At 34.4% G+C, this 26,533-nt stretch overlaps 4 protein-coding genes across 4 annotated transcripts; 3 read left to right on the top strand and 1 right to left on the bottom strand.

Moving 5' to 3' along the window:
* Positions 1-1,991: 1,991 nt before the first annotated feature.
* On the top strand, positions 1,992-2,708 carry LOC115879576. The gene has a single exon (XM_030896471.1). It carries the CDS (start codon positions 1,992-1,994, stop codon positions 2,706-2,708), a length of 717 nt encoding a protein of 238 aa, XP_030752331.1.
* Positions 2,709-7,174: 4,466 nt separating this feature from the next.
* Positions 7,175-8,747, bottom strand: LOC115879575. The gene is made up of 7 exons (XM_030896470.1): positions 8,583-8,747; positions 8,459-8,521; positions 8,319-8,402; positions 8,201-8,266; positions 7,810-7,869; positions 7,393-7,749; positions 7,175-7,335 (listed from the first exon to the last, which is right to left on the bottom strand). The coding sequence occupies exons 1-7, from the start codon at positions 8,656-8,658 to the stop codon at positions 7,175-7,177; spliced, it is 867 nt and encodes a 288-aa protein (XP_030752330.1). The 5' UTR covers positions 8,659-8,747.
* Positions 8,748-23,637: 14,890 nt separating this feature from the next.
* LOC115879574 (zinc finger protein 286A-like) lies at positions 23,638-24,582 on the top strand. Its single transcript, XM_030896469.1, has 6 exons — positions 23,638-23,791; positions 23,853-23,915; positions 23,972-24,055; positions 24,108-24,173; positions 24,430-24,489; positions 24,548-24,582. Exons 1-6 carry the CDS (start codon positions 23,716-23,718, stop codon positions 24,580-24,582), a joined length of 384 nt encoding a protein of 127 aa, XP_030752329.1. The 5' UTR covers positions 23,638-23,715.
* Positions 24,583-24,630: 48 nt separating this feature from the next.
* On the top strand, positions 24,631-25,869 carry LOC115879573. Its single transcript, XM_030896468.1, has 2 exons — positions 24,631-24,906; positions 24,965-25,869. Exons 1-2 carry the CDS (start codon positions 24,738-24,740, stop codon positions 25,867-25,869), a joined length of 1,074 nt encoding a protein of 357 aa, XP_030752328.1. The 5' UTR covers positions 24,631-24,737.
* Positions 25,870-26,533: the final 664 nt, after the last annotated feature.

Raw genomic sequence — 26,533 nt, 5'->3', positions numbered from 1 at the left:
ATCGGGTCTGTTTCAATCAGGTCTGTTTCAATCAGGTCTGTTCCAATCGGGTCTGTTTCAATCAGGTCTGTTTCAATCAGGTCTGTTACAATCGGATCGTTTGATACTAGGTGTATCCTCGATCAAGGACTCTTACATACTAACCATTAAACTATGTTTATGGTATTATATAGGTATTAAATCTGCTTCGGTAACGACCTTTGTGAATATCACAGTCTTTAACAGGATATGGATTATTTCTTCAGAAGCAATTGCCAAAAAACTACCAATAAAGCTACCCAATCGACCTTTGTCTAACCTAGATATACAGAAATATGTAAAGAAATTAAAAATTGTCAACTTCAGAGGAGTATTTATGCGAAATACTCTACCACAAACACCTAGAACGAACGAGTGCGGTGTTGTAAATTTGGACGAGATTGAAGGAGATGGAACTCATTGGGTAGCATAGAAAAACGAAGGATAAAGTTGTGTATTTTGATAGTTTTGGAAATTTAAACCCACCAAAAGAAATTGTTCGATATTTCAAGAAATGTAAAATATATTATAATTACGACCAGTATCAAACATATAATACTTACAATTGTGGTCATCTTGCATTGTCCTTTCTCTATAATAATAAATAGTTATAAAAGAACATGTGTTTTAATTTCACGCTCAGTCGTAACCAGACATTCACACTGAAAGGTCGTTCGCTGTTTTTAAGCGTGGACATTAATCCTCCGGCCAGAACTCGATTCTAGATACAGTTATTCTCTGGCTCTGATATCTCTCGGTACCTGGAATTCAATACCGAATATCGAACCAGGTCGAAATAAGTTTCATTATTCTGTAGACAGTATAAGCAAATAATTGAAATTTCAACAGGATCTTACGAGATTACCGACATTGAAGAGTATTTGCAAAAAAGAGCTTTAAGTTCTAAAGAGTAAAACCGTTATAAAGTACACCCTAATAATAATACACTAAAGTGTGAAATAAAGTGTATCTACGATATAGATTTTCAACCTGAAGATAGTATTGGAAAAATATTAGGATTTTCACCGCAAGTTTTAGCTGCCAACAAATTGCACAAATCAGATATACCTGCGGAAATTTTTCCTGTGGTAACAATACGTACCGAGTGCAATATCATATCTGGATCGTATTACATTAATAATCCATCTCATACACTGTACGAGTTTAGTCCAAGCGTAGATCCTGGCTATAGTATAATTATCGAACCCAGGAATCTAATCTATCTCCCAGTAAATAGAAATTTTATTGATAACATTACATTGGATATATTAGATCAGGAATCAAGACCCGTCAACTTTAGAGGTGAAGACATTGTTATACGTTTGGAGCTTAAAAAGAATGGGTTTAACTTTTAAACCTTACTATTTAAATACCAGCTCACAGAGCAATCAATCAGTTAGTACTTGTACACCACAGCAGACGCTCACGTCCAAGAGCATACTTCAGCTTCACCATATTATCAGTAAATATGGACTCCGTATCAGAAAAACTACAAATATTCCAACCGGTCAACGTAGATGAATCCATTGCTCGAGAAGAATGGCATACGTATCACCCATTCACCAAATCATTTAAGAACAGCGATGAGATAGAAATTGTTATTAATCAGCAGGATGTGTTTATGGATATTAGCCAGGCTGAATTATACATTGAGGCGAAATTTTTGGAAGAAGTATCGACAGTTGTGAAAACAGGAAAATGTTCCCTGACAAATAACGTTGGAGCATTTCTATTTGAATCGATAACGTATGAATTGAATGGAAAAGTAATCGATAAAGTACGAGATTCAGGGCTTATAAGTACCGTTAAAAGTCTTGTGTCTCAATCAAAATGAAAGTACTGCCCTTGATGTGGCGGGATGGAATTGGCCTGGCGGTGCTGTGAAATCATATGAGCCAGAAACAGATAATTTCAGTCTCCTAATACCATTGAATTTCCTATTGAACGTCTTCTCCGATTATACTAGCGCTATTATGGGAACGCAGAAATTAAAGCTTGTACGTGCCAAAAAGGATGATAATTGTTATGTTAATTCAGAGGGAAACAAGAAAGCAGACATCACCATTTTGAATATCGAGTTAAGAGTAAAACATATCTATCCGAACGATTCTGTGAAATTAAAATTGTTTGAAGCAATTTCCAAGGACAAACCGATATTTATTGGATTTAGGAAATGGGAAATTCATGAACTACCTGCTCTACGACAAGCGAGAAAAGATGTATGGACAGTGAAGGCAGCATCTGAACGAGCGAGATATGTTGTTGTATTCTTCCAAGAAGATCGAAAAGATAACTATAAAGCTGATGGCACATATTTCGATAATTTGAAAATTACAGATGTCAAGCTTTATCTAAATTCCGAGGCCTACCCATATGAATCCCTAGATTTAAATTTCAAAACCAGACAGTTTACTAAAGCCTATTCCATGTATACGGATTTTCAAAAATCGTATTTGGGAAAGATCAATAGCGAACCTTTGCTAGATTTTACCGCTTTTGCCAGTCGAGCCCTATTTGTAATTGATTGTTCAAAACAAAACGAGGCTCTGAAAAGTAATGTGATAGATGTAAAGCTAGAATTTGAGAGTTCGGAAAATTTCCCCGAAAACACCCGAGCATTTTGTATCATCATATACGATCGAGTCATGGAATATTTACCTTTATCAGGACATGTTAGAACGCTAATTTAATCAGTTGCTGCAAGACATTGATACGATGAAGTTCGTTGTTATAGACGTACAAGGATTTCCCATCCCCGAATTTGAGGTTAAGGAATTATCCATATACGATGGAAAAGAAATGAAAACCTATACGTTTAAACCGAAGATTTGTTACAACCATCTGCCGATACACCATAAGAAGACGATAAATTATATATTTCACAATGTTCATGGAATCCCTTATAATTCAGGGTATTTACCCTATAAGGCGATGTATAACATAATACAGGAGGAATTGGAAGGTGTCGATATGGTTTTCGTTAAAGGATCTATTAAAAAGGAATTTCTGCTGTGCACATACAACGAAATGAATCTTGATCCACCCTGTATAGTGAACTTGGAATTTACTTCTGGACCTGTGCCGAAATTAGAACAATCATACAGTAATAATTATGAGTATCACTTAAGATTAAAATATATTCTTGTACTGTAAATAATGCTCATGTATTATATGATTATATTATAAACCTGTTAACTCAATAAATTTAAATCTATTAATATCCTGTTTTTTTACTTATTAGCTCATAGATTAATATTAGCTCATTTTACTGTAAACCATTGTCTTGTTCACATCGCTCTCATCATCAAATCATTATGGATAAATCAAGTGTATTAGAACCAATAATTAATGTAGCATTAAACATTTCCGAGAACTTGACAGAAAAGCAAATTGTTTTCCAAAGTACAAACAAGAAGAAGAAGAAGATTCAAATGTCATATGAAGGTTTTTCAACGTTTCTGGACTTTGTTGATGAAAACGTTAATAGTGGTTGGTGTGATAAATCTATAGAAATTGATGGGCATTTAAACATAACTCATGCTTTTGAAGAAGAAGTGAAAGTGCTGATAATTCAAGATAGGAAATGGAAAACTTATATTGATTGGGAAGATGATTGTATATTGTTATTTAAATATTGTTTACCTATTTTTTATAATTTACTAGATGAGAGAAATGTGGAAAATAAATACACAGTGAAATGAAAAAAATTGTTTTATTTAGAATACTCTAAATATTTTTTTTTATAAAATTAGTCTTGTACAATATAAAAGATTGAAAATGTTTTTCAGTACTGTTAAATACAGGTGTAAAAATAAATATATAATAAAAATAATTATTTGTGTTAGGAAAACTTACTAAATTTGAATGCAGCTATTGAAAAGCTTAAATCAAACAGTAGACATAGTAGAAAACGTTTAAATTTGTATACAATATAAATATGTTAAATATAGTAAGCTAAAATATATTCAATATAATACTCTAAATAGAATACACTAAAAATACAAAAATAAAATTAACCCATCCTCTTAAACATGAAAGTAACTAAATCTTAATAAATAAATAAATAAAAAAATAAATAAAATATCGAAGGAAATAGAAGTAAAAAATAGCTGCCATTGGTTTCAGCCTATAGATTTTCCGATATTTCATCCCTATATTTTCCTAGATCTTTATGGCCCCATGCGAGCGTGTACTCGGAATTGGGAATAAGAAATCTCTTATCGTCCGCGTAGGATAAGACTATCTTATTTTTTAGCTCTACATACATATTGTGTAAATGTGAACGGAAAGTGTTCATCGAGCGATAGATTTTCGTACCTGCTACATCGACCGTGTTTTTATAATCATCCAAACTAATATCTTGTTTGGTGATGTAGTCAGTACGCCTTTGGCCTTTTCGTTAACTCACCATCCACATTTACACAATATGCTTTAACCAATTCATAAAAACTCCCACAAAATTTTTTCCTGCATATTCTCCTTCATACGGCCCAACACAGACGAATTTACAGGAATATCGTGTGGATTGTTTTGCGAGTAATTTGACGTATCGAATCTATCCAAATTTTCGCGCATGTCATCATAAAAATTGTCGGTTTGAATTTGTAAAATTAGAGAATCGGTGTCAGTGTAGAGCAGTGAGGCTTTATTACCGTACTTTGGTTTAATATAACTATACAAAAAATCATACATAATAGTTTTGGAAATTTCCAAAATTGAAAAACCTACGTAAATAGGTTTATTATATACGATTTTCTGTTTAGCCATATGTATTGCGACTAAATTCTCGCTAAAAATCGTCAAGTCTTTAAAATGCGGTTTGGAAATGTACGCTTCTGCCCCTAGCTTTCTACCAATATTTTCCCAGTGGGTAACTAACTTAATATTTACCCGTTTCTCCACGTTCTCCATTGTCTTTCCAAATACAGCGTTATTCATAAGTTTGAAAAAATCTTTTTCAAACTTATTTTCAGCGTTATTACGCTTTGCTGTATTTAGATCAATGTAGGTTTTCAACCAGGGAGATTGATTAAATGATAAAATGCGATGAATTTTGGCAAGTTTCAGACCATGGTTCAACGCTTGTTGTAAATTTTGATAATGAATTACATATCTAACTTTAGAATTAAAATTGGGGATTAATTTTGAAACTTTAGATCCCTCTGGTTGAACGGACTCTGGGCAAAAGGGTAATTCGTTGTGTAAATCATGTAAATGCTCCGGATACTCTAAATCGACTTCAAAAACATAACCTATATTAGAATTTTTATCGATATTCATAAAATTTAAGTTTGAAATTTCTTCTTCTGTTAGCCACGTAAAGTTACCTGTTGGTAGATATTGCGACATGGCTGCACCATATAAATTGGTAGCATCCAAGTACATAATGTAGGAAGTAGGTTTGGAAGCGTCGTATATAGACATAAATTTGTTATTCGCGATAGCTTTTCTAACACTACATTGACTGACACCGCCGCGAATCCCGTGTTTAAAGAAATGTATCATGTCTAGATCTGTCAATAATTTCAGCTCGATAGATGTAGTTTTTAAAGCCGCGTCAAAGGACAGAGATGGTGCGGTGAAGTATTGACAAGGATCTAGACCGTATGTTTGTAGACACACCTCTCTAAAATTCTCAAAAACATCAGTTAATAATAGTACGTCGGATTTTAAATATATATCTGAATATTCGCTAAAGTTTGACATTTAAATAAATTCCATACGTTCAATGCACGCTCGTAATCTCCTTGTTTGATGGCTTCTTTTCTAAGTTCGTTATAGAAGCCATCAATGGGTGGAAGCTTGGTATCGTCTAATTTGGAAAAGGAATCTACGTATGAATATGGGAAAACACCCTTCATACGAATAACCTTAAATTCTTCTTCGTTAGGGAAATACTTCCTAACTTCGCGACACTGTTGAGACGTTAAATTTTGACTTAGTTTATCTAGACTTGATGCCATGAATCGAAAACTGTCCAAAAATCTTAATTTTAAAAATATCTTTTGTTGTCGCTTTTCCTGATCGTTGTCATCCCCCACCATAATATATTTTGTAAAAGAAATATATCTTTCTTTGTTTTGGGGGATGACGTCCAATCGTTCTTCCTCCACAGCCAATTCTTTTATAAAAAGATGGCTGTCAAAATTTGACATGTTATGGAAGAACACAGGAATAAAATTAGGTACTTTAAAATTTAGGTTACAAACAGAGTGAGCCGCACCTCGATATTTTCCTGTTAGATGACAGTGGTCCCTTACTCTTTCATCTTCTACATTAAATGGTCTTTCGCAAATATGACAGTGTGTCATCTGATAAAACTCGGCTTCTTGTACGCTACTGAGAGGAGACATGGATACAATATTTTTCATAAATCGATTGTAGATTGATTTACAATCAGTCTCTAACCAATCTATGAAAACTTTATGTGCATCAGGTCCCCTAAAAGTCTTGAAAATCGACTGAGAATTATCAAAATCGCATTTAATGTAATAGGCAAAAGAATAAGGAACGTGTTGGTGTGTTTTCACCGTATAGGAAATTTCAGGATCCAACTCGTTTTGCTCTGTTTGTATAGGTTCCAAAATAGTTTCAAAATCAGCGTATACAACAAAAGGTACTTTTAATTTTCGTTCGAAATTCGTAAATTTAAGGATATTCTCGGGAATATTTTCACCATATTTATTTTTCTTTAAATTATCCGAAGGAGTTTCAACTACAACGTGACCACAATCGTATTTTTGATGATTTTCTAATTTAATATCTGAAGAAAAATAAACCAAGCAACCATCGCATAAGAATTTTGAATGTTGTTTGCCTGAAAGTTGTTTGGAGATTAGGCGAGACATATTTCTTATTAAACAGTAATGATTATTGCCAGAATCATCACTGATTAATAACAAATTCACACGTCTATCTGTCTTATGAGATCTAGTAAAATACAAAGGACCCACAACTTCAATAATATTCCTATCATGTTTATAACCCTTCTCGAGTCCATAAACATTAATAGAAATATTATTGAGTTGTTCGAATTTTGACACCTGTTTCAAAGATATCGGAAAATCTATACCTGTCACATCCAATTCCTGCTCAAATGGATGATAATTCTGGACTCGGTTGGCGTTCTGAGTTCGGGGAACTGGGTGAAGGGCGGCTAAAACCGACCATACAAAACTTTCTGGTCAGTGTTTTGTATGTTCAACACAGCCCTTTTCGCTTCTATTTCCTTCGGTAATGGTATATAAGATGAGGCTTTTAGTGGGTTGATTTTATTTACCCTTACATCTACGTGAAGGAGTTGCTGAAGAGTCCAACCTAATGTACACGAAAAAATAATTAGTATGGTGAAATCAGAAAAAATTATATACTTACCACTATCTTTTTCATTGAACTCCTGGAATCTCCGCTTAATGATAGTGGTGAACTGATCAAACAACTCCTCCAAATCGGTGCCCTGACTTGCTCCCCTGAACCTAGAGCCAAAGGACTTGGTCTCCTCTACCTCCTTTGTCTGCAGGAGGAAACGACCGAAAAGCTCCATACCGACTTTCACATTGCCAAATCTTTCGATTTGGCACCTTACCAACGCAATAATTTTTTCGCGGAGATTAGCTAAAAAATCATTAACGCTGATAGGATCTTTTTTCGATAAAAGTCGGTATGTAGCAATTCGGTTTTTGTAAGAGGTATTAACTAAGTAAACACCTTCCTCCTGCATTACCAAGTGTTCTAAAAAAAAAAATATGCGTTTTAATTTAAAAGGTGTATAAAAAAATAATAATAACTTACCGTTATTGAAACCAAGTCTAGCTCTCTTTGGCACCGAAGACTCTGACTCTGCCTGATTGACTAAAATAAAAGAAAAAAAATATTTAATATAAAATAGATCCTTTCTGTTAAAAAAAAAATAGAAATATATGTTAAATAGTTAATTAGTTTAAATAATTGAAAAAAAGTTAAAAATAATAGTTGAATATATTAAAAATAATTAAATAGTTAATTAATTTAAAAATAATGGAAAAAGTTAAAAAAATAATAGAAAAATATGTTAAAAAATAATTAAATAGTTAATTAATTTAAAAATAATGGAAAAAGTTAAAAAATAATAGAAAAATATGTTAAAAAAAATAATTAAATAGTTAATTAATTTAAAAGTAATGAAAAACAAATAATTACTTACTGTTAGTGGCAGAGCTTGTTCTTTTCAGGGAGGTCTTCTCTAAATTTTTTGGTTCAGGCTGATTGACTAAAATAGAAAAACCATTTAATATAAAATAAAAAATAAAATAAAAACTCACCATTAGGGGCTCCTTTACAAATCTTCATATGCCTGCCTAAACTATCACTTCTGCTAAAGGATTTCAAACATTTTTGGCACATATCTAAAATAAAAAAGCATTTTTTAAAGCCAGAACATAAAATAAAAATATTTACTTACGTTTACTAAGGCTAGCACCCTCGTCCACGCTGGTTTGGGGCGTGGCAGTTTGGATTTCATTGGCTAAAAAAATAGAAAAAACATTTAATATTGCACAATATAAAAAATAAAATAAAAAACTCACCATTACAAGTCTTCGCATGTCTTGTCAAATTCCTTTTATAGGAAAACAATTCCCCACAAGTGCTGCACAGAAACATTTTTTTTTTATTTTTCACAGTGAAACGACTAATTTCGACGAGAGGCAAGTAGAGACTGACGTGAATTGCGAGTTGTTTGCTGGGTACAATGCTAGGCCGGAACGGAAACGGAAACCGCAATCTAGAAAAACAAACGCGTGATATCATAGTCGTCATACCGGAAGCTGCAAAGTCCGATTAAAAATAATACCGACCGCAAACTCCGATAAGGAATAAATGTTGCACAATGTATTTTTCACCAAGTTTGATTTATTTTATTTTACTTAAATATTTATCACAATAATTCATCTTCTAGAAAAACAAAAGCATGACATCATGAGAGGAAGCCGTAAAGATTGAAGTATTAGATCATTTTACTGTAAACCATTGCCTTGTTCACATCGCTCTCTCTTTCATCATTGATTTTGAACCAAGTTTGATTTATTTTTACCGTTTAAATAAATATTATTATTATTTATGAATACCCAAAAGGCATTATTAATTAAAACTCAATCGTCAAACGTCAAAATTATCATCATCTGTGTTAAAAAACATGGAAAGATTTTTTTTTGGAATATATACCGGGTGTGAAAAAACAATCTATGATGTAAAGCGTTTGTTTTTCATTAACACTAGTAGTGGGAACTATCGAATGAATACTATCGAAACATTCGATAGTTGCAATTCATTCGAATAATTCGATAGTTAGTAAGAAAACATTCGTTGAAAACTATTCGAATAAAAAATATCGAATAGATCCGTCATCTGCCTTGAAATATTGTATTCTAGTAATTCGGCAGCAAAAACCATTCATTTATAAAATTCATTCATTTATTCGTCAGGATCGATTATAATAAAATATTAACTGAATTTTAGTTGTCGCCCGGCGACGTAGGTTTCTTTCCGAGAAACCCGACAGCGGTCGGTGGCAATGCTATGAAAGAAGCCGGCATCTTTGATTTTTTGCGGAGTCAGATATAGATGTAGAATGTAGAATGTTTAGAAGGGGAGTTAATCACCGCGACCTTACAGATCTATTGTGTGTTCCCCTTTCTTGAGTTATAACGAGTTATAACTCATCATACAGTCTCAGGGCTTTGAGAAAAGCCAGTATCTGAGACGGCTCCACAGAGGCCAGCTCTCCATCCTCGACATCAGCCGTATCAAAGTTCATGGCACGAATGGTCGTCGTCTCGGCGCACTCAGTGATAAGGTGTTCTGGTGTTTCCCTATCTTCCCCACAGAATCTGCATTCGCCGTTGTTTCTCAGCTTCAACCTCCTGAGGTGTTCGTTGAGGAGACAGATTAGAAACCCCGTGACAATCCGAAGATTGTTTTTACTTAAATCAAGGAAAACCTTTGATTTTTCTCGGTCGTAAGTTCTGAGGAACTTTTTCGAGTGTCTTAGCCCGTTGGAGGATACCCATTCCAAGTTACAGATAGAGTCTTCCAGATTCTTCAGTTCCGCTTTCAGTTGGTTCCAGTTTGGAAAACAGAACGGTTCTGGTCCAGTTAGTGCAGTCGCTCCTTTCCTAGCTAGATCATTTGCTTTTTCATTGCTTTTTATCCCTTGGTTAGCAGGCACCCAGATTAGGAGGACTTTATTTTCTTTGCCTAAGTTGTTGAGCTTCTCTAGGCATTCTTTGACCAATATCGAATTGATGGTTACTGAGTCGATCGCGTTTAGTGCTGCTTGACTATCGGATAGGATGGCAATTTCCTGTTTTCGATAGTTCCTATCTAAGATAAATTGTACGCATCTTTCGATAGAGTAAATTTCTGCCTGAAGGATACTGGGGTAGGTGCCCATTGGTTCGAAGTATTTGGTTTTCGGCCCAAATACCCCTATCCCTGTCCCTGCTTTGGTTTTGGAAGCATCAGTATACCACGTTTGGTATGGTGTTTTATATGCTGAGTAAGCTTTTCTTCCTTCCCATCCTTTTTATTATCAATACTACAGTGAGGTGTTTCTCAAAGTTGTAAATTCTTGGTCTGTCATACACTGGGAGTTGGAGAAGTGGAGTTTCTTTTTGAGGGTGTTCCAAGCCCCGGGACCTGAAAATTCTCCCAGTACTGTTACCGTCAATGGCCATTCTAATCATTGTCGCATTGGCATAACTACCGACGACAATATGCAGTGGTGTAAGGTCTAAAATGACCTCCATTGTCTCCTGCTGTTGGACGTGTTCTCATGGTACCTGTGATGCAGATATAAGCCAGTCTCTGTACTTTGCACAGGCCTTGCTGTACGTTGCTCTAGTTTTGTATATCAAGCAACTGCTCCATAGGTAATCATGGGTCTTACTATCATGGTATACATCCAGCGCAGAATGTTAGGAGCGTAGCCCCACCTATTTCCCACCAGTTTTCTGCATATTATGAGAGCCTTTGTATCTTTGCTAGTAATGTTCTTAATATGCCTGTTCCAGAGAAGTTTACTATCCAGGGTTGTTCCCAGATATTTCACTTCCTGTGATGGCAGTATTTCCTTTTCATCTAGATGGATTCCTTTCAAGTTTTTCAAACTTCGCTTTCTGGTGAATGGCACTACTGCGGTTTTATCTGAGTTAATACTCAGCCCGACAGTCTTGCACCATCTCTCTGCGATGCGGAGTCCTCTTTGGATAATATCATACAGGGTGCCTTCATGTTTCCCCGTGCAATGATGACTATGTCATCTGCGTACCCTATGCAGTGTATTCCCGCTAGAGTTAATTCTTCCAGTAGTTCATCCACTACCAAGCTCCACAGTAGGGGGGAAGTCACTCCACCTTGTGGAGTTCCTTGCGTTGTTTTAACAACTATAGTTTTGGTACCTATCTCAGCCTCTGCTGTTCGTGTTGAGAGCATTTCCCAAAACCAGCGAAATATCGTACTGTTCACCCCTCTTGTTTCAAGAGATCGTTTGACCACCTTGTGAGGTATATTGTCAAACGCCCCTGCAATGTCCAACAAGACACAAAGTGCTGTTTCTTTGCTATCCAGGCTAGCCTGTATTAGCTCAGTTAACTGGTACAGAGCAGTTTCTGTGGATCTGCCCGCTCTATATGCATGCTGACTATCGTGCAGTGGTTTAACCTGTAGATGATTTACTCTAATATGGTTGTCTACTACTTTCTCCATCGTTTTTAATATGAACGATGTGAGACTAATAGGCCTAACTGATTTGGGGCTAGCCCAGTCAGTTTTGCCTATTTTGGGTATGAAGATGACTTTCGCTCTTCTTGTAATGTTTAATAGATGGAGTGTAGCTATTTCCTGACCCTTCTTTAGAAGGGCAGGAAAAATCCCATCTATTCCTGCTGTTTTATAAGGCTGAAAGGTGTCAATAGCCCATTTCAGTTTTTGTTCTGTTATTACTAGCTTGGCCGTCTCCCAGTCTTCCCTGCAAGGATTGTGGGGTTCAGTCGGAGCTACTTGCGTATCAATAGATATGCTACCTGGGAATGTGTATGAAGTAGGAGGTTAGCTCTCTTTAATCTCCTTCCATTAACTTCCGTCAGTTTTCTTAAATTGCCATGTTGGGAAGTGGGCCCACTCTCTTGGCCATAGCTTTCTGTAGCCCTAGCTGCATAAGTAGTTGAACTGATGTTTTCATAAAGCATCGAAGTCGAAGACCGCTTTGCCTTCTAATCTCCTTATTATACTCAGTTAATTTCTCGGCGTAGAGCTGCCATTCGCCGCTGGGTTTGAGAAACTCTGTTGAAAGTCGGACCTCCGATCTAAGATTGGCCAGCTTTTTTGTTCCACCAGGGCCCCGATTTGTTGCACAGCATGCCCTTACTTGTGGGAGCCTTCTTCATATGCATCCAATATGCACCACTGACTTCCTTTGCGTACCATTCTAGATACAGGTGGTTCCTAGCCCTACCTGCATCTATTTGGTCCAGGTTGTTTACGAGATTGGTGTGGTATAGTTCCCAATCGGTTTTTCTTGGATTCCTTCGAATTTCAGTTTGGAGTATGATTCCTCCTAATTTGAACTCGATGATTCTGTGATCTGATAGGGAAGGTTCCGTTGAAACCCTCCAATCTTTCACGTAACTAGTTACACTAGCACTCCCGATTGTTAAATTTAATACTTCCGCCCGCGTTTTTGTCACAAACGTGGGGGTGTTCCCTATATTGAGAACTTCAACATTGTATGCTAAGAGGAATTCTAGTAAACACTCACCTCTAGTGTTAGTATTAGTGCTTCCCCATACCTCATTGTGCGTATTGGAGTCACATCCAATAGCAGAGGTAGTCGCCGTTGGATGCAGAATCGCACGAGCTCCAGTACCTCCGGAGGCGGTGCCTCCCCGTCACCCGGAAAGTAAGCAGAGGCAATCACGATGTTTTTACTGCAATCCTCGATATTAAGCTGAACCATGATAGGAACAAGATCTGGGGTTGTAAATTCTGAAACACATGTGTAGTTAATGTCCTTTCTTATAAGAATACAGGCTCAGGGAAATTCCTGCCTGTTATCATATATTACCTTTGAATTTTTTCCTGACAAACCTCTAATTTGTCCCTGATACACCCAGGGTTCCTGGGCTAATACCATTACATATTGGTTTTTCTCAAAGAGTCTTGTGATTGTGGCAGAAGACCCTTTTGCATGGTGCAGGTTTATTTGGGATATCCCATGCATCAGGTTTCTGGGGTAGGTAAGGGTCCCCCTGTTGTAGGGAGGACAGGGATATAGATAAGGACACATTATTTTTTTTTATTGAGGTGCTAGTATTTACACAAAAAATACATTATGAAGGGCGCTGTTGCCATATTTTGGTATTAGTTGATATTAGCAAAGAATATTATTGTTTGGCTTTAGTTAGTTAGGGATAGTATGTCTATATATTCTGCATTTTTTTTATTAATATTCTGTTCTTACACTGCAATAATACTTGTTATTTTGGATGTAGGAAAATTATTTTTAATGTTTTTAAGCAAAGACTGGTTTAATAAATAATAATAACAGTAATAATTTGTTATACCTATTAACAACAAAATTTAAAATCATTTAATATAAACATTTTTTTAAGTAGTAGCAAAATATAAACAACAAATTAGATGTCAAAATTATTTATATTAGATCCTATTTAAAAATAATATAGTCTCTAATTTTTTTTGTGGCAACGTTGCTTTATTAAATAATAATAATTACAGAACTAATTTGTTATATTAACAACAAATTTTAAAATCATGAAATATAAATATTTATTAATTTTCTAAGCATGCAGTGTAATGGAAGGAAAATATAAATAAAAAATTAGAAATCAAAATTATTTATATTAGGTACTTTATATTACTATTTAAAAGTAATATTTACTTTTACTGGCATTTACTTTAAAAAATAAATAAAATATTTCTTCGCAAAAAACTACATGTAAGAGAATTAGCATAAACAAAATACAAACATCGTTAACTTTTTTTTAAATTGGCAAGTGTAAAACTTTCAATTTAATTTTCAGACCCCATAGTTTGAGTTCGATAACCCCCCATTTACTTAACCACATTACTTAAATATGATTATTAAGTTCAACTAATTCATATTATTAAAATATCTAAAATACAAATATGTATTTTTAAAATTAATTGTAAGTTCATCTCATCTCTCTTAAAAATTGCTACTTCTCAAAATATCCCATTAAAAAATAGACCATATACCATATAAAATTAAATAATTGAAAGATCGGGCCACGGAAAATCACACAAATTTTCGGAAAAATTTTGACCACCTGCACACGGCACACAAACGTCAATTAAAAAAAAACTACTATTTTAGTATTTTAAATATTTTAATAAACGCAAAAATAGCACAGTATTTATAAGGCGAAGTTATAAAAATTTGGAAGAACTAATAATGCACTGACGCATACAAAAATCAAACGAATACTAAATTTCATTTATCAAAAGCATTCGACAGTCGTGGCTCAACGATAACCATTTAGTCGCACAGCGAGGTTGTCACATATGCTTTAGTATACAAATGAATGAATGATTTTATTCGAATAAAACCATTCGATAGTTGAAATCACTCATTCATTAACCATTCGATAGTCTAATTCATTGGATAGTTCCCATCGCTAATTAACACCTTGTATATAACAGATATGACGTAGGACAGATTGACGTTTGACGTTTGACATATGACGTAAGACAGGTTTGACAGATGACGTAAGACAGGTTTGACATTTGACGTTTGACAGGTTTGACAGATGATGTAAGACAAGTTTGACGTTTGACATATGACGTTTGACGTTTGACAGATGACGTAAGACAAGTTTGACGTTTGACATATGACGTTTGACGTTTGACAGATGACAAGTTTGACGTTTGACGTTTGACATATGACGTTTGACATTTGACAGCCCCCCTCCTCCTCGCGCCTGCGCCGTGTTCCTCCTCCTCGCGCCTGCGCTGTACCCACACTCCTCGCGCATGCGCTGTACCCCCACTCCTCGCGCATGCGCCGTGCGCTCTGCTCCACTGCTCCACTGATGCAGAATCGGCCTTCTACCTCTACTCCCCCTTTTTGTGGTTGACTGGTCAGCGATGCTTTACGGTGGAGTTTTCAATGCAACGGTGGTATTTCCAATGGCCTTGATATACACGTGGCCATGCTTCAAGTACTCGGTAATTTTAAATCGGTATGTGCGGTAAATAATACAATAATATTGGTAATTAGTAGCAGTCGAAGTCAGCGCAATTTAAGCTATCATTCCTCGAATAATTCAGCTGTATTATATAATCAGTTGAAGGAATGTTATAAAAATTAACCTATTGTGCAATTTAAAAAATATATTAAAAATATGTTATTCTCTTCATAAAATTTATAGTGTTTGTAATATTTGTTTTGGTTTTGTTTGGTTAAGTGTAAGAATATCTCCACTAAACTTCGCCAATAGAAGCACACCTTAATGTACTACACTGATGAAGACGATATTATTATTTGTCAGGCAAGCCTATTTTGCTTATTTTAAAGTGCAAATTGATGACCAAGATAAATCATGGGCCCCTCACAAAGTGTGCCAGCAGTGTGCGGAGAATTTACGTATGTGGACGAAGGGAACACGTAATAAACTTCCGTTTGGTATACCAATTATTTGGCGAGAACCCAATGATCACAGTAGGGGTAGAAGGCCGATTCTGCATCAGGAGCAGGAGCAGAGCGCACAGCGCATGCGCGTAAATCAACTAGGAACATGTAAAATAGGCTGTGAAGCAAGAATAAATGGTTTGAACTGCTTTGAACCGCGCGAACAGCTTTGGACGGCTTTTTAAACGTAAAAACTTAACAGACCTGTTCGGTTTTTTGTTCAAACCCGTTTCAAAGCTTTGTTCAAAAGCGGTTCAAGCAGTTTCAAACCCGTTTATTCTTGTTTATTAGCCTATTTTGGCATTCCTAGTTGATTTACGCGCATGCATGTGCGCTCTGCTCCTGCTCTGATGCACAATCGGCTTCTACTACTAATATGTTTATTTACTGTTGCATTACACTTTTTTCTTTTAACAACATAAAAAAAAAGGATCTAAGACTGTAAATTTCTCTGTCTCGTACTGCTTTATAGTTCTTCGAAGCTAAATACGATGCCTTCTATTTTAACAAGTTAAATTTGGTTTATATTATCATATTTTAAACAAATTCCTTGGAATGTACCAATATTATAAAAATGCTATAGCTTTTCCCATGATTATAGTATGGATTTTGAATCGAACAAGTGTTGATATCAGTGTAGCAGATTCAATTGTTGAACATCATAAACTAAAAGTAAATAAAACGTTTAGAGTAATATTAATAAGTACTTTTAAATATATTACTTACGATGTGTGGCTGATATTTAGTCTCTTAAAGGCTTGCAAAATCGTAATTTTATTAAAATTAGCTTGAGTACTGTTTTGAGAGCGATGTGTTTACAGCGGAATAATATTTGAGGTTATTTTGTAATTTCTTATTCTGCGGCAACGTAAATATCGAGTATATTAGCATTAGTTACCGAATTAGGGTTTGATTGACAGTTATATATGACATTTATATATGATAGTGACTTTTTGATTGTTTACATTGTATATTGGTTGCGTAATGTTATTTTCCTGTAGTACTTTCGATTTCTTCTTCGATTTCCGTTTACTTTCAATACTTTTGATTTATTGTTTTTTTTATATTTAACGTATATCATGTTTTGCTCTTAGGGAGTATGTTATTTGGTTTATTGGCAACATTGATTTGCTGTGTTTTTTCTACTGCCCTTTTTGTCTGGTGTTCATTCATGATTCTTTCTTCTAGAACGATCCGTCTTTGTGTGTAGACACGTTTTGGGATCAAGCCTTGTGCTGATATATGTTCTATAGCAAATTCTGGTAAATAATTATTTAGTGAATAGTTTGCCGTTTGCACTATTCAAGTGGAAGTTTTCCGATTTATCCAATTATTTGAACCCTATGAATTTGAAGAAAAGAGTTAATGAATGGCCACATGACATCTCAGGTATGTTTTACGCCATTTTGTGGTTTTTCTTGAAGGTAATTTTGAACTTCTTTTTCAGGCCGTTTAATTTAATTTGGATTTAATTTAATTTGGATTTACATTTAATTTAATTTGGATTTAATTTAATTTGGATTTAATTTAGTTGGATTTAATTTAATTTGGATTTACATTTAATTTAGTTTAACTTCGTTTTTATCTCCATTTAATTTTGGATTTGATCTCCATTTTACCTTTTGTACTGCTGGATCTATTATTCGTTGCCGTTGCTGCCGTTTCTTCTTGTCATGAGGTCCCTACGTCATCCTTTGAATAAGACGTCACCCGTCCGTGTTCACCATGTGGTTCTGAGCTAACCATCACCTCATCACCTAGCTCATTTGATCCAGAAGACCTCCTGAGACCGACCACCATGGGATATTGAAGCCAGCTCACCGTCCGCCGTCCGCCGTCTCCATAAGCAGTCAAAAAAGTCAGCAACCATCTGAGTCACCGACCACCGAGATTCTGGAATGTCCTGATAAGTACCCATTTCATTTCATTTTACTGTTTTGAGTTATTTCCGCCGAACAGTCTTATTAATCGTTTATTGAGTTTAATTATTTTTGCGTATTTAAGATAGTTGTAGTTTAACTTCTTTAGACTTTTTACTTGCGGCTCGATCTGTGAACTTACTAGTAAGTATCGCGAGTACGTATTTCCGTTTTAGTAATTTATAGCGTTTGTTATATAACTATTTTGAGATTTATGATATCGATTTAATCGTTTCGAGTTTAGACACTTTTGTTCAAGTTACCACTTATGTACTGCTGATACTTTTTGAGCTGTACTGTTTTGTAGTTAATTACTTTTCATTATTTGCCTTAGTATAAATGTAGTGAGTTATTATGTTTATTTCAGTATAAAATTTAAATAGTTTTATTTGATATGGTAGTTAGAATATTTCTGTAACTTCATTCGATATATTAACAATTGATTTCCCCGTCTTAAGCCATACATACAATATTTAGAGTTTTACATTTTACCGTAATTGCTGATGAACCTTCTTAATTAAATGAGTTAAGTGATTTTCCTATTGTTTTATTTAGTATTTTGTTTCCCACTTTCTTTCAGAAACATCACTTTTACTCTTAGGGTCCAGAAAGTGGGTGGCGCTTATTTATATTTAATTTAGACACATTTAGTTATAACCCCCCCTACTCTCCATAGAAGCTACCGATTTGGGCATTGACCTGTTCGAGGAGTAAAAGTTAAATAATTAAATAATAACTATTAGTTTGTTGCTGTCTCTTTTCTTTATCTTTTGATTTATCTCACCGTAACATAGTTTTATTTAATTTAACACAGCTATAATATAAATTATAGTTTTTCTGTTGTCATAGGAGAAAAAAATTTTTGATATTTTGACACCCTTTCATAGCTTTTTATATCTGTAAATATCCCTTTTAGAGCTTTTTGTATGAGTAAATAATTTGATATAATAGTTTAAGTTACCTTTCTCTCTTTCTATTCTTTTACATTTTTATTTTTATTTTTTTTATATTTTTTTTTCTTATGACACTATACCAAATTAAATAATAAAGGATTGCAAACATCATTTTTGACATATAAATTTAAATATGTCAAACGCTTAGACTTATTATAGGATATACATATTACACGAAATTTACCTAGAATCTGGCGTAGAATCCAAAAGTGTAATAATATATGGGGTATTCTATTTAAAATAAGCAAGTTGAGATCTACTTCTGGTATAACCGGAAGTCGTATAAGATCGTTATTATCTCGTATAAAAAGAACGCCATCGAAAACTAAGGAAATTTGCGGGATTTAAATCGCATTAATTCCGCATTATTACTAGCACTATACACAAGTTTATAATTGACATTCTTAAAAATTCCTTTTAGACCACGGGATAACTGTCTATCAACCGGTATTGACAAATATTTTGACGTATCTTTCTCCACTTGAAAAGTCGAATTTTCAGAAATCATTAACCTATACCTACGTTTTCTAATTATTTTATCAACTAGTGAAGGAGAATATTAATTACACTCGTTTTACATTACATTACATTATGACCCTGTAACAGTATGCAAAATTATAAATTCTTGTGCATTTTTACACAATTTATGTATTGAACATAACATACCTGAACCAGAAGACGATGGAGACGAGGAATTTGATTTTGGAAATTACGGTAATAATTGTTATGGTTCATTTTTCTTCTTCAGCTTTATTTTTTTTATTTTTAGATATATTGCAACAAGATAATATTTCTGAAAATTTGGCAGAAAATTCTGTTGCAAGAATAAATGAAGATCTTGTTATGGGTCGTGCAGCAAGGCAAAATTTAATTCATAACGTGTTTAGACACAGAATGTAGTGTCACAAACCAATACCTTGATTTACGATCCGCAGTGGCTTTTTTTGCCCCATCAGACATCTGTTATAAAATAAAGTTGGTAAAATAGCATCATTACTGTTTGTCCTATTTTTGTTAACTTGCTGTGTTTTTTTTTGTTTTGATTTTGAATAGATATATTTGGTTAAAAACAAATTTTGAATGTTTTATTTAAACAACCATAAATCATCAAACTGAAATAAACATTTTTAACATACAAAGGTACAAATATTAAAGAAAAAAAACTATTTACATTGAAAAATTTAATTAGTTGAAGTCAGGGACTCTGCAATTTTGTCTAACGAAGATGCAGATTGCTCTTTGGCCACTGCTATGCTTGTTAAAAGTTCAATTTTTTTGTTGTAGTTCTTAGACTATACTTCTAAAACTAGTAGCTCTTCTTTTACTTTAGTTTTTTGTTTATACAATGTATTAAAGTTATTTACCACCACTTCATTTGACATTTTAGACCTTTTGGGAACTTTCCTACCACTTGTTGAAGAGGTATTTTAGTCATTATTTGTTCCAGTATGATTCAGGGTAAAACGAGGGGTAGAACCTTTTGCGGCCGGTGCGTGCGGCGTCAGGTCCTTAGAGCCAGAACCAGAGCCACTACACATCGTACGCGACGTACGGACTTAGACGACGACGAGAACCTTTTGAATCTTGATTTACTAAAATCTCTTCCGTAAAGTTTTCATTATTAGTGAGCAAGCTATCATTTATAATGTCCTCTGTGTTTTCAAAGTTAAAGTTTGCGGGTGATTCTAATACGTTAAGTCCTTCGATAGAAACAACTTTAACTATGTATAGAATTGACTGTTCTGAAGGTGTTAATTCACTAACTAGAGGAGGTCCCCCGCCATACTGTTTTTTCAGTTCGCTTTTCTTTATTTTTGTTCTCTAACGTAAATCCTGCCATGTCTATAAAAATAAAAACATTATTATTTATTTAATAGGAATAGGTTTATTATAATCGTACGCATACCTTCCTCCAGTTCTTCCAGTCTTTCGTTGGCCCAGGAATACTATTTAATATTTGAGTAATTTCTTGCCACTTTGCTGTAGCATCTTTAAATGTAAACCAATTTGACAATTTGCCGCTAATAAGTAGTGGATGAATTTTATAAAAAAAGTTCAAGGAAAATGGTAAATCTAGCGGGCTGATTTTCCATTAAATACTTCAAACAATGTCACTAAAAAAATATTTTTGTGCACAAAATTTTTTTTTCAAAAATAAAAAAAAATCTAAATTTTCCAAAATTTTGACGACATAGCGATGAAGATTATCATGTCTCTAAGATATTCCCAAATTTTCAATGAATTTCAGCCGTCATTTTCTCGTAGTTTTACGCCCCTTTTTTCGAATATAATGGTCACTGAACAGGCCTCTTAACTTTTCACAGAAAAGGGATTCTCTTAACCAGTGTTTACGTCTTTTAAGAAAAATCTCAATCTCTCCCTCTTGCCCTCAATACACTAAATTTCTTCAGATATAGCCTGCCTCCATAAGACGATATCATATCTGGACATGGCATCATTTCTTTAGACACTGCCAGTTACTGGATCGTCACCAACTCATAATTCTTTTAAGCATGAAAAAGCCACAAAGTCATCAAACTGATTTGCAAGGCTTTTGCACAAATTTATTTTCTAATAAATAAACTTTATTTTAAATAGCTTTAAACTTATATCGATTTCAGCTGACGGCTTACGAAAATGGTTGCGTTAGGTGTGGACTGATAAAGTCAGTGTTGTCAGCAATAAATTTTAAATTCCGTTAAGTGTACTTAAGATTCCCGTCAAAAACCGTTTTTTTTTCTCGCCAAACAGAAAAACAAATATGATAAATCACTCTATGTCGTCTATAATTTTTATTAAATTTTAGAAAAAACTAATTTTAAAATTCCATGTCAATGTCATCATCAATTTCCGTACTTCCGTAGCAGTTGATGTTGAAGGTTCACTATATTTTTTTATAGTTCCAACTATATTAATGACTTTGTCAAACAAATCATAGGGATGCCATTTTTTTCTCTCCATTTTTAGGCCCTGTGCGAATAGTTAAAATTGCATCTACCATCTTTTCTCTCATTTTAATTCCTAGTTTGGATTTTATAATATTCATAGCACTGAAAACCCGTTCTACTTCTGCATCTGAAAATGCAAAAGCTAAATTGAGGAAACAAAATCGCCCAACTATTTGGATTAAGGTCTATTGCGTTTTGATGGTCTTTGGTTTCTTTTTCGGATCAAAATGCAAATGTTTCGTTTATGATCTTCCATGGAGTATTTGATGTGTCTCGTTGATTGTGTCTCCCTCTATTAATGTTATTTCATTTTTGGAATACTCCAAACGAACCAATAAAGATCTTAAATATTCTTTATGAACCTTTAATAAGCTTTTGCACGAGACGACAGTAGATTTGTTTTTTTATAAGATCTCGAGATTGTTAGGTAAACTAATTAATTAAATTGATAGTTTACCTAGAGCGTAATTGAATTATTTTTATTTAAAGTTAACGCATCTTTGACGATGATCTCGTTACCATGTTCATTTATGACATTGGGAAACAGCAATTTTGTTGACTTGGATTTGTGACTTGTTTTTAATTAATTTTGGTTTTTAAATTCAAAAATATTCACAGTTTTTCTCTATCACGTACAGTTTTTAAGCTACGCATACCTCCCTTTACGTTAAAAATGGGTAGACAAAGGGAAATAAGGTGAGATCTGATCAAATAGATTAAAATCATCGTACACTTTAAAATCTTCATCGTTGGAGTCACTTCCATCTCCACCTGATTCATATTCTTGTGTTTCTAAAGAGAATAATTCTTGAAAAACTGACCCTAAATTTCAGCTGAATGGGGTACAGGGCGTAGAGCTGACAGTACTAGGGTATTCTATTTTATGTTTGTTTTTCTTGTTGTATCCTGATCACTATGCAAAAGTAGCAATCACTTAAGTGATCAGTAGGGGTAGAAGGCCGATTCTGCATCAGGAGCAGGAGCAGAGCGCACAGCGCATGCGCGTAAATCAACTAGGAACATGTAAAATAGGCTAATAAACAAGAATAAACGGGTTTGAACTGCTTTGAACCGCTTTTGAACAGCTTTGAACGGGTTTGAAAAAAAACTGAACAGGTCTGTTAGTAGAGGTAGAAGGGGGTTTCACCATCAGTGGAGCAGTGGAGCAGAGCGCACAGCGCATGCGCGAGGAGTGGGGGTACAGCGCATGCGCGAGGAGTGGGGGTACAGCGCAGGCGCGAGGAGGAGGGGAGCTGTCAAACGTCATATGTCAAACGTCAAACGTCAAACTTGTCATCTGTCAAACGTCAAACGTCAAACCTGTCATCTGTCAAACGTCAAACGTCATATGTCAAACGTCAAACCTGTCTTACGTCATCTGTCAAATGTCAAACGTCAAACGTCAAATCGCGAGGAGGAGGGGCACCTGTCAAACGTCATCTGTCAAACGTCAAATGTCAAGCCTGTCTTACGTCATCTGTCAAATGTCAAACGTCAAACCTGTCTTACGTCATCTATCAAACGTCAAACGTCAAACCTGTCTTACGTCATACCTATTATATACAAGGTGTTAATGAAAAACAAACGCTTTACATCATAGATTGTTTTTTCACACCCGGTATATATTCCAAAAAAAAAATCTTTCCATGTTTTAACACAGATGATAATTTTAACGTTTGACGATTGAGTTTTAATTAATAATGCCTTTTGGGTATTCATAAATAATAATAATATTTATTTAAACGGTAAAAATAAATCAAACTTGATTTATCCATAACGATATGATGAGAGCGATGTGAACAAGACAATGGTTTACAGTAAAATGATCTAATACTTCAATCTTTACGGCTTCCTCTCATGATGTCATGCTTTTGTTTTTCTAGAAGATGAATCATTGTGATGAATATTTAAGTAAAATAAAATAAATCAAACTTGGTGAAAAATACATTGTGCAACATTTATTCCTTATCGGAGTTTGCGGTCGGTATTATTTTTAATCGGACTTTGCAGCTTCCGGTATGACGACTATGATATCACGCGTTTGTTTTTCTAGATTGCGGTTTCCGTTTCCGTTTCCGGCCTAGCATTGTACCAGCAAACAACTCGCAATTCACGTCAGTCTCTACTTGCCTCTCGTCGAAATTAGTCGTTTCACTGTGAAAAATAAAAAAAAAATGTTTCTGTGCAGCACTTGTGGGGAATTGTTTTCCTATAAAAGGAATTTGACAAGACATGCGAAGACTTGTAATGGTGAGTTTTTTATTTTATTTTTTATATTGTGCAATATTAAATGTTTTTTCTATTTTTTTAGCCAATGAAATCCAAACTGCCACGCCCCAAACCAGCGTGGACGAGGGTGCTAGCCTTAGTAAACGTAAGTAAATATTTTTATTTTATGTTCTGGCTTTAAAAAATGCTTTTTTATTTTAGATATGTGCCAAAAATGTTTGAAATCCTTTAGCAGAAGTGATAGTTTAGGCAGGCATATGAAGATTTGTAAAGGAGCCCCTAATGGTGAGTTTTTATTTTATTTTTTATTTTATATTAAATGGTTTTTCTATTTTAGTCAATCAGCCTGAACCAAAAAATTTAGAGAAGACCTCCCTAAAAAGGACGAGCTCTGCCACTAACAGTAAGTAATTATATTTTTTTTCCATTATTTTTAAACTAATTAACTATTTAATTATTTTTTAACATATTCAACTATTATTTTTTAACTTTTTTTTCCATTATTTTTAAACTAACTATTTAATTATTTTTAACATATTCAACTATTATTTTTTAACTTTTTTCAATTATTTAAAACTAATTAACTATTTAGCATATATTTCTATTATTTTTTAACAGAAAGCATCTATTTTATATTAAATATTTTTTTTTTCTTTTAGTCAATCAGGTAGAGCCAGAGTCTTCGGTGCCAAAGAGAGCTAGACTTGGTTTCAATAACGGTAAGTTATTATTATTTTTTTATACACCTTTTAAATTAAAACGTATATTTTTTTTTAGAACACTTGGTAATGCAGGAGGAGGTGTTTACTTAGTTAATACCTTCTTACAAAAACCGAATTGCTACATACCGACTTTTTATCGAAAAAAAGATCCTATCAGCGTTAATGATTTTTTAGCTAATCTCCGCGAAAAAATTATTGCGTTGGTAAGGTGCCAAATCGAAAGATTTGGCAATGTGAAAGTCGGTATGGAGCTTTTCGGTCGTTTCCTCCTGCAGACAAAGGAGGTAGAGGAGACCAAGTCCTTTGGCTCTAGGTTCAGGGGAGCAAGTCAGGGCACCGATTTGGAGGAGTTGTTTGATCAGTTCACCACTATCATTAAGCGGAGATTCCAGGAGTTCAATGAAAAAGATAGTGGTAAGTATATAATTTTTTCTGATTTTCACCATACTAATTATTTTTTCGTGTACATTAGGTTGGACTCTTCAGCAACTCCTTCACGTAGATGTAAGGGTAAATAAAATCAACCCACTAAAAGCCTCATCTTACATACCATTACCGAAGGAAATAGAAGCGAAAAAAGCTGTATTGAACATACAAAACACTGACCAGAAATGTTTTGTATGGTCGGTTTTAGCCGCCCTTCACCCAGTTCCCCGAACTCAGAACGCCAACCGAGTCCAGAATTATCATCCATTTGAGCAGGAATTGGATGTGACAGGTATAGATTTTCCGATATCTTTGAAACAGGTGTCAAAATTCGAACAACTCAATAATATTTCTATTAATGTTTATGGACTCGAGAAGGGTTATAAACATGATAGGAATATTATTGAAGTTGTGGGTCCTTTGTATTTTACTAGATCTCATAAGACAGATAGACGTGTGAATTTGTTATTAATCAGTGATGATTCTGGCAATAATCATTACTGTTTAATAAGAAATATGTCTCGCCTAATCTCCAAACAACTTTCAGGCAAACAACATTCAAAATTCTTATGCGATGGTTGCTTGGTTTATTTTTCTTCAGATATTAAATTAGAAAATCATCAAAAATACGATTGTGGTCACGTTGTAGTTGAAACTCCTTCGGATAATTTAAAGAAAAATAAATATGGTGAAAATATTCCCGAGAATATCCTTAAATTTACGAATTTCGAACGAAAATTAAAAGTACCTTTTGTTGTATACGCTGATTTTGAAACTATTTTGGAACCTATACAAACAGAGCAAAACGAGTTGGATCCTGAAATTTCCTATACGGTGAAACACACCAACACGTTCCTTATTCTTTTGCCTATTACATTAAATGCGATTTTGATAATTCTCAGTCGATTTTCAAGACTTTTAGGGGACCTGATGCACATAAAGTTTTCATAGATTGGTTAGAGACTGATTGTAAATCAATCTACAATCGATTTATGAAAAATATTGTATCCATGTCTCCTCTCAGTAGCGTACAAGAAGCCGAGTTTTATCAGATGACACACTGTCATATTTGCGAAAGACCATTTAATGTAGAAGATGAAAGAGTAAGGGACCACTGTCATCTAACAGGAAAATCTCGAGGTGCGGCTCACTCTGTTTGTAACCTAAATTTTAAAGTACCTAATTTTATTCCTGTGTTCTTCCATAACATGTCCAATTTTGACAGCCATCTTTTTATAAAAGAATTTGTGGAGGAAGAACGATTGGACGTCATCCCCCAAAACAAAGAAAGATATATTTCTTTTACAAAATATATTATGGTGGGGGATGACAACGATCAGGAAAAGCGACAACAAAAGATATTTTTAAAATTAAGATTTTTGGACAGTTTTCGATTCATGGCATCAAGTCTAGATAAACTAAGTCAAAATTTAACGTCTCAACAGTGTCGCGAAGTTAGGAAGTATTTCCCTAACGAAGAAGAATTTAAGGTTATTCGTATGAAGGGTGTTTTCCCATATTCATACGTAGATTCCTTTTCCAAATTAGACGATACCAAGCTTCCACCCATTGATGGCTTCTATAACGAACTTAGAAAAGAAGCCATCAAACAAGG

This window comes from Sitophilus oryzae, unplaced genomic scaffold (genome assembly GCF_002938485.1).
Source record: "Sitophilus oryzae breed Bouriz unplaced genomic scaffold, Soryzae_2.0 scaffold_1582_pilon_pilon, whole genome shotgun sequence".
In the NCBI taxonomy this organism is placed as follows: Eukaryota; Metazoa; Arthropoda; class Insecta; order Coleoptera; family Curculionidae; genus Sitophilus; species Sitophilus oryzae.
The sequence above is the reverse complement of the archived record's forward strand: the minus strand, read 5'-3'. Positions and strand labels throughout refer to the sequence as shown.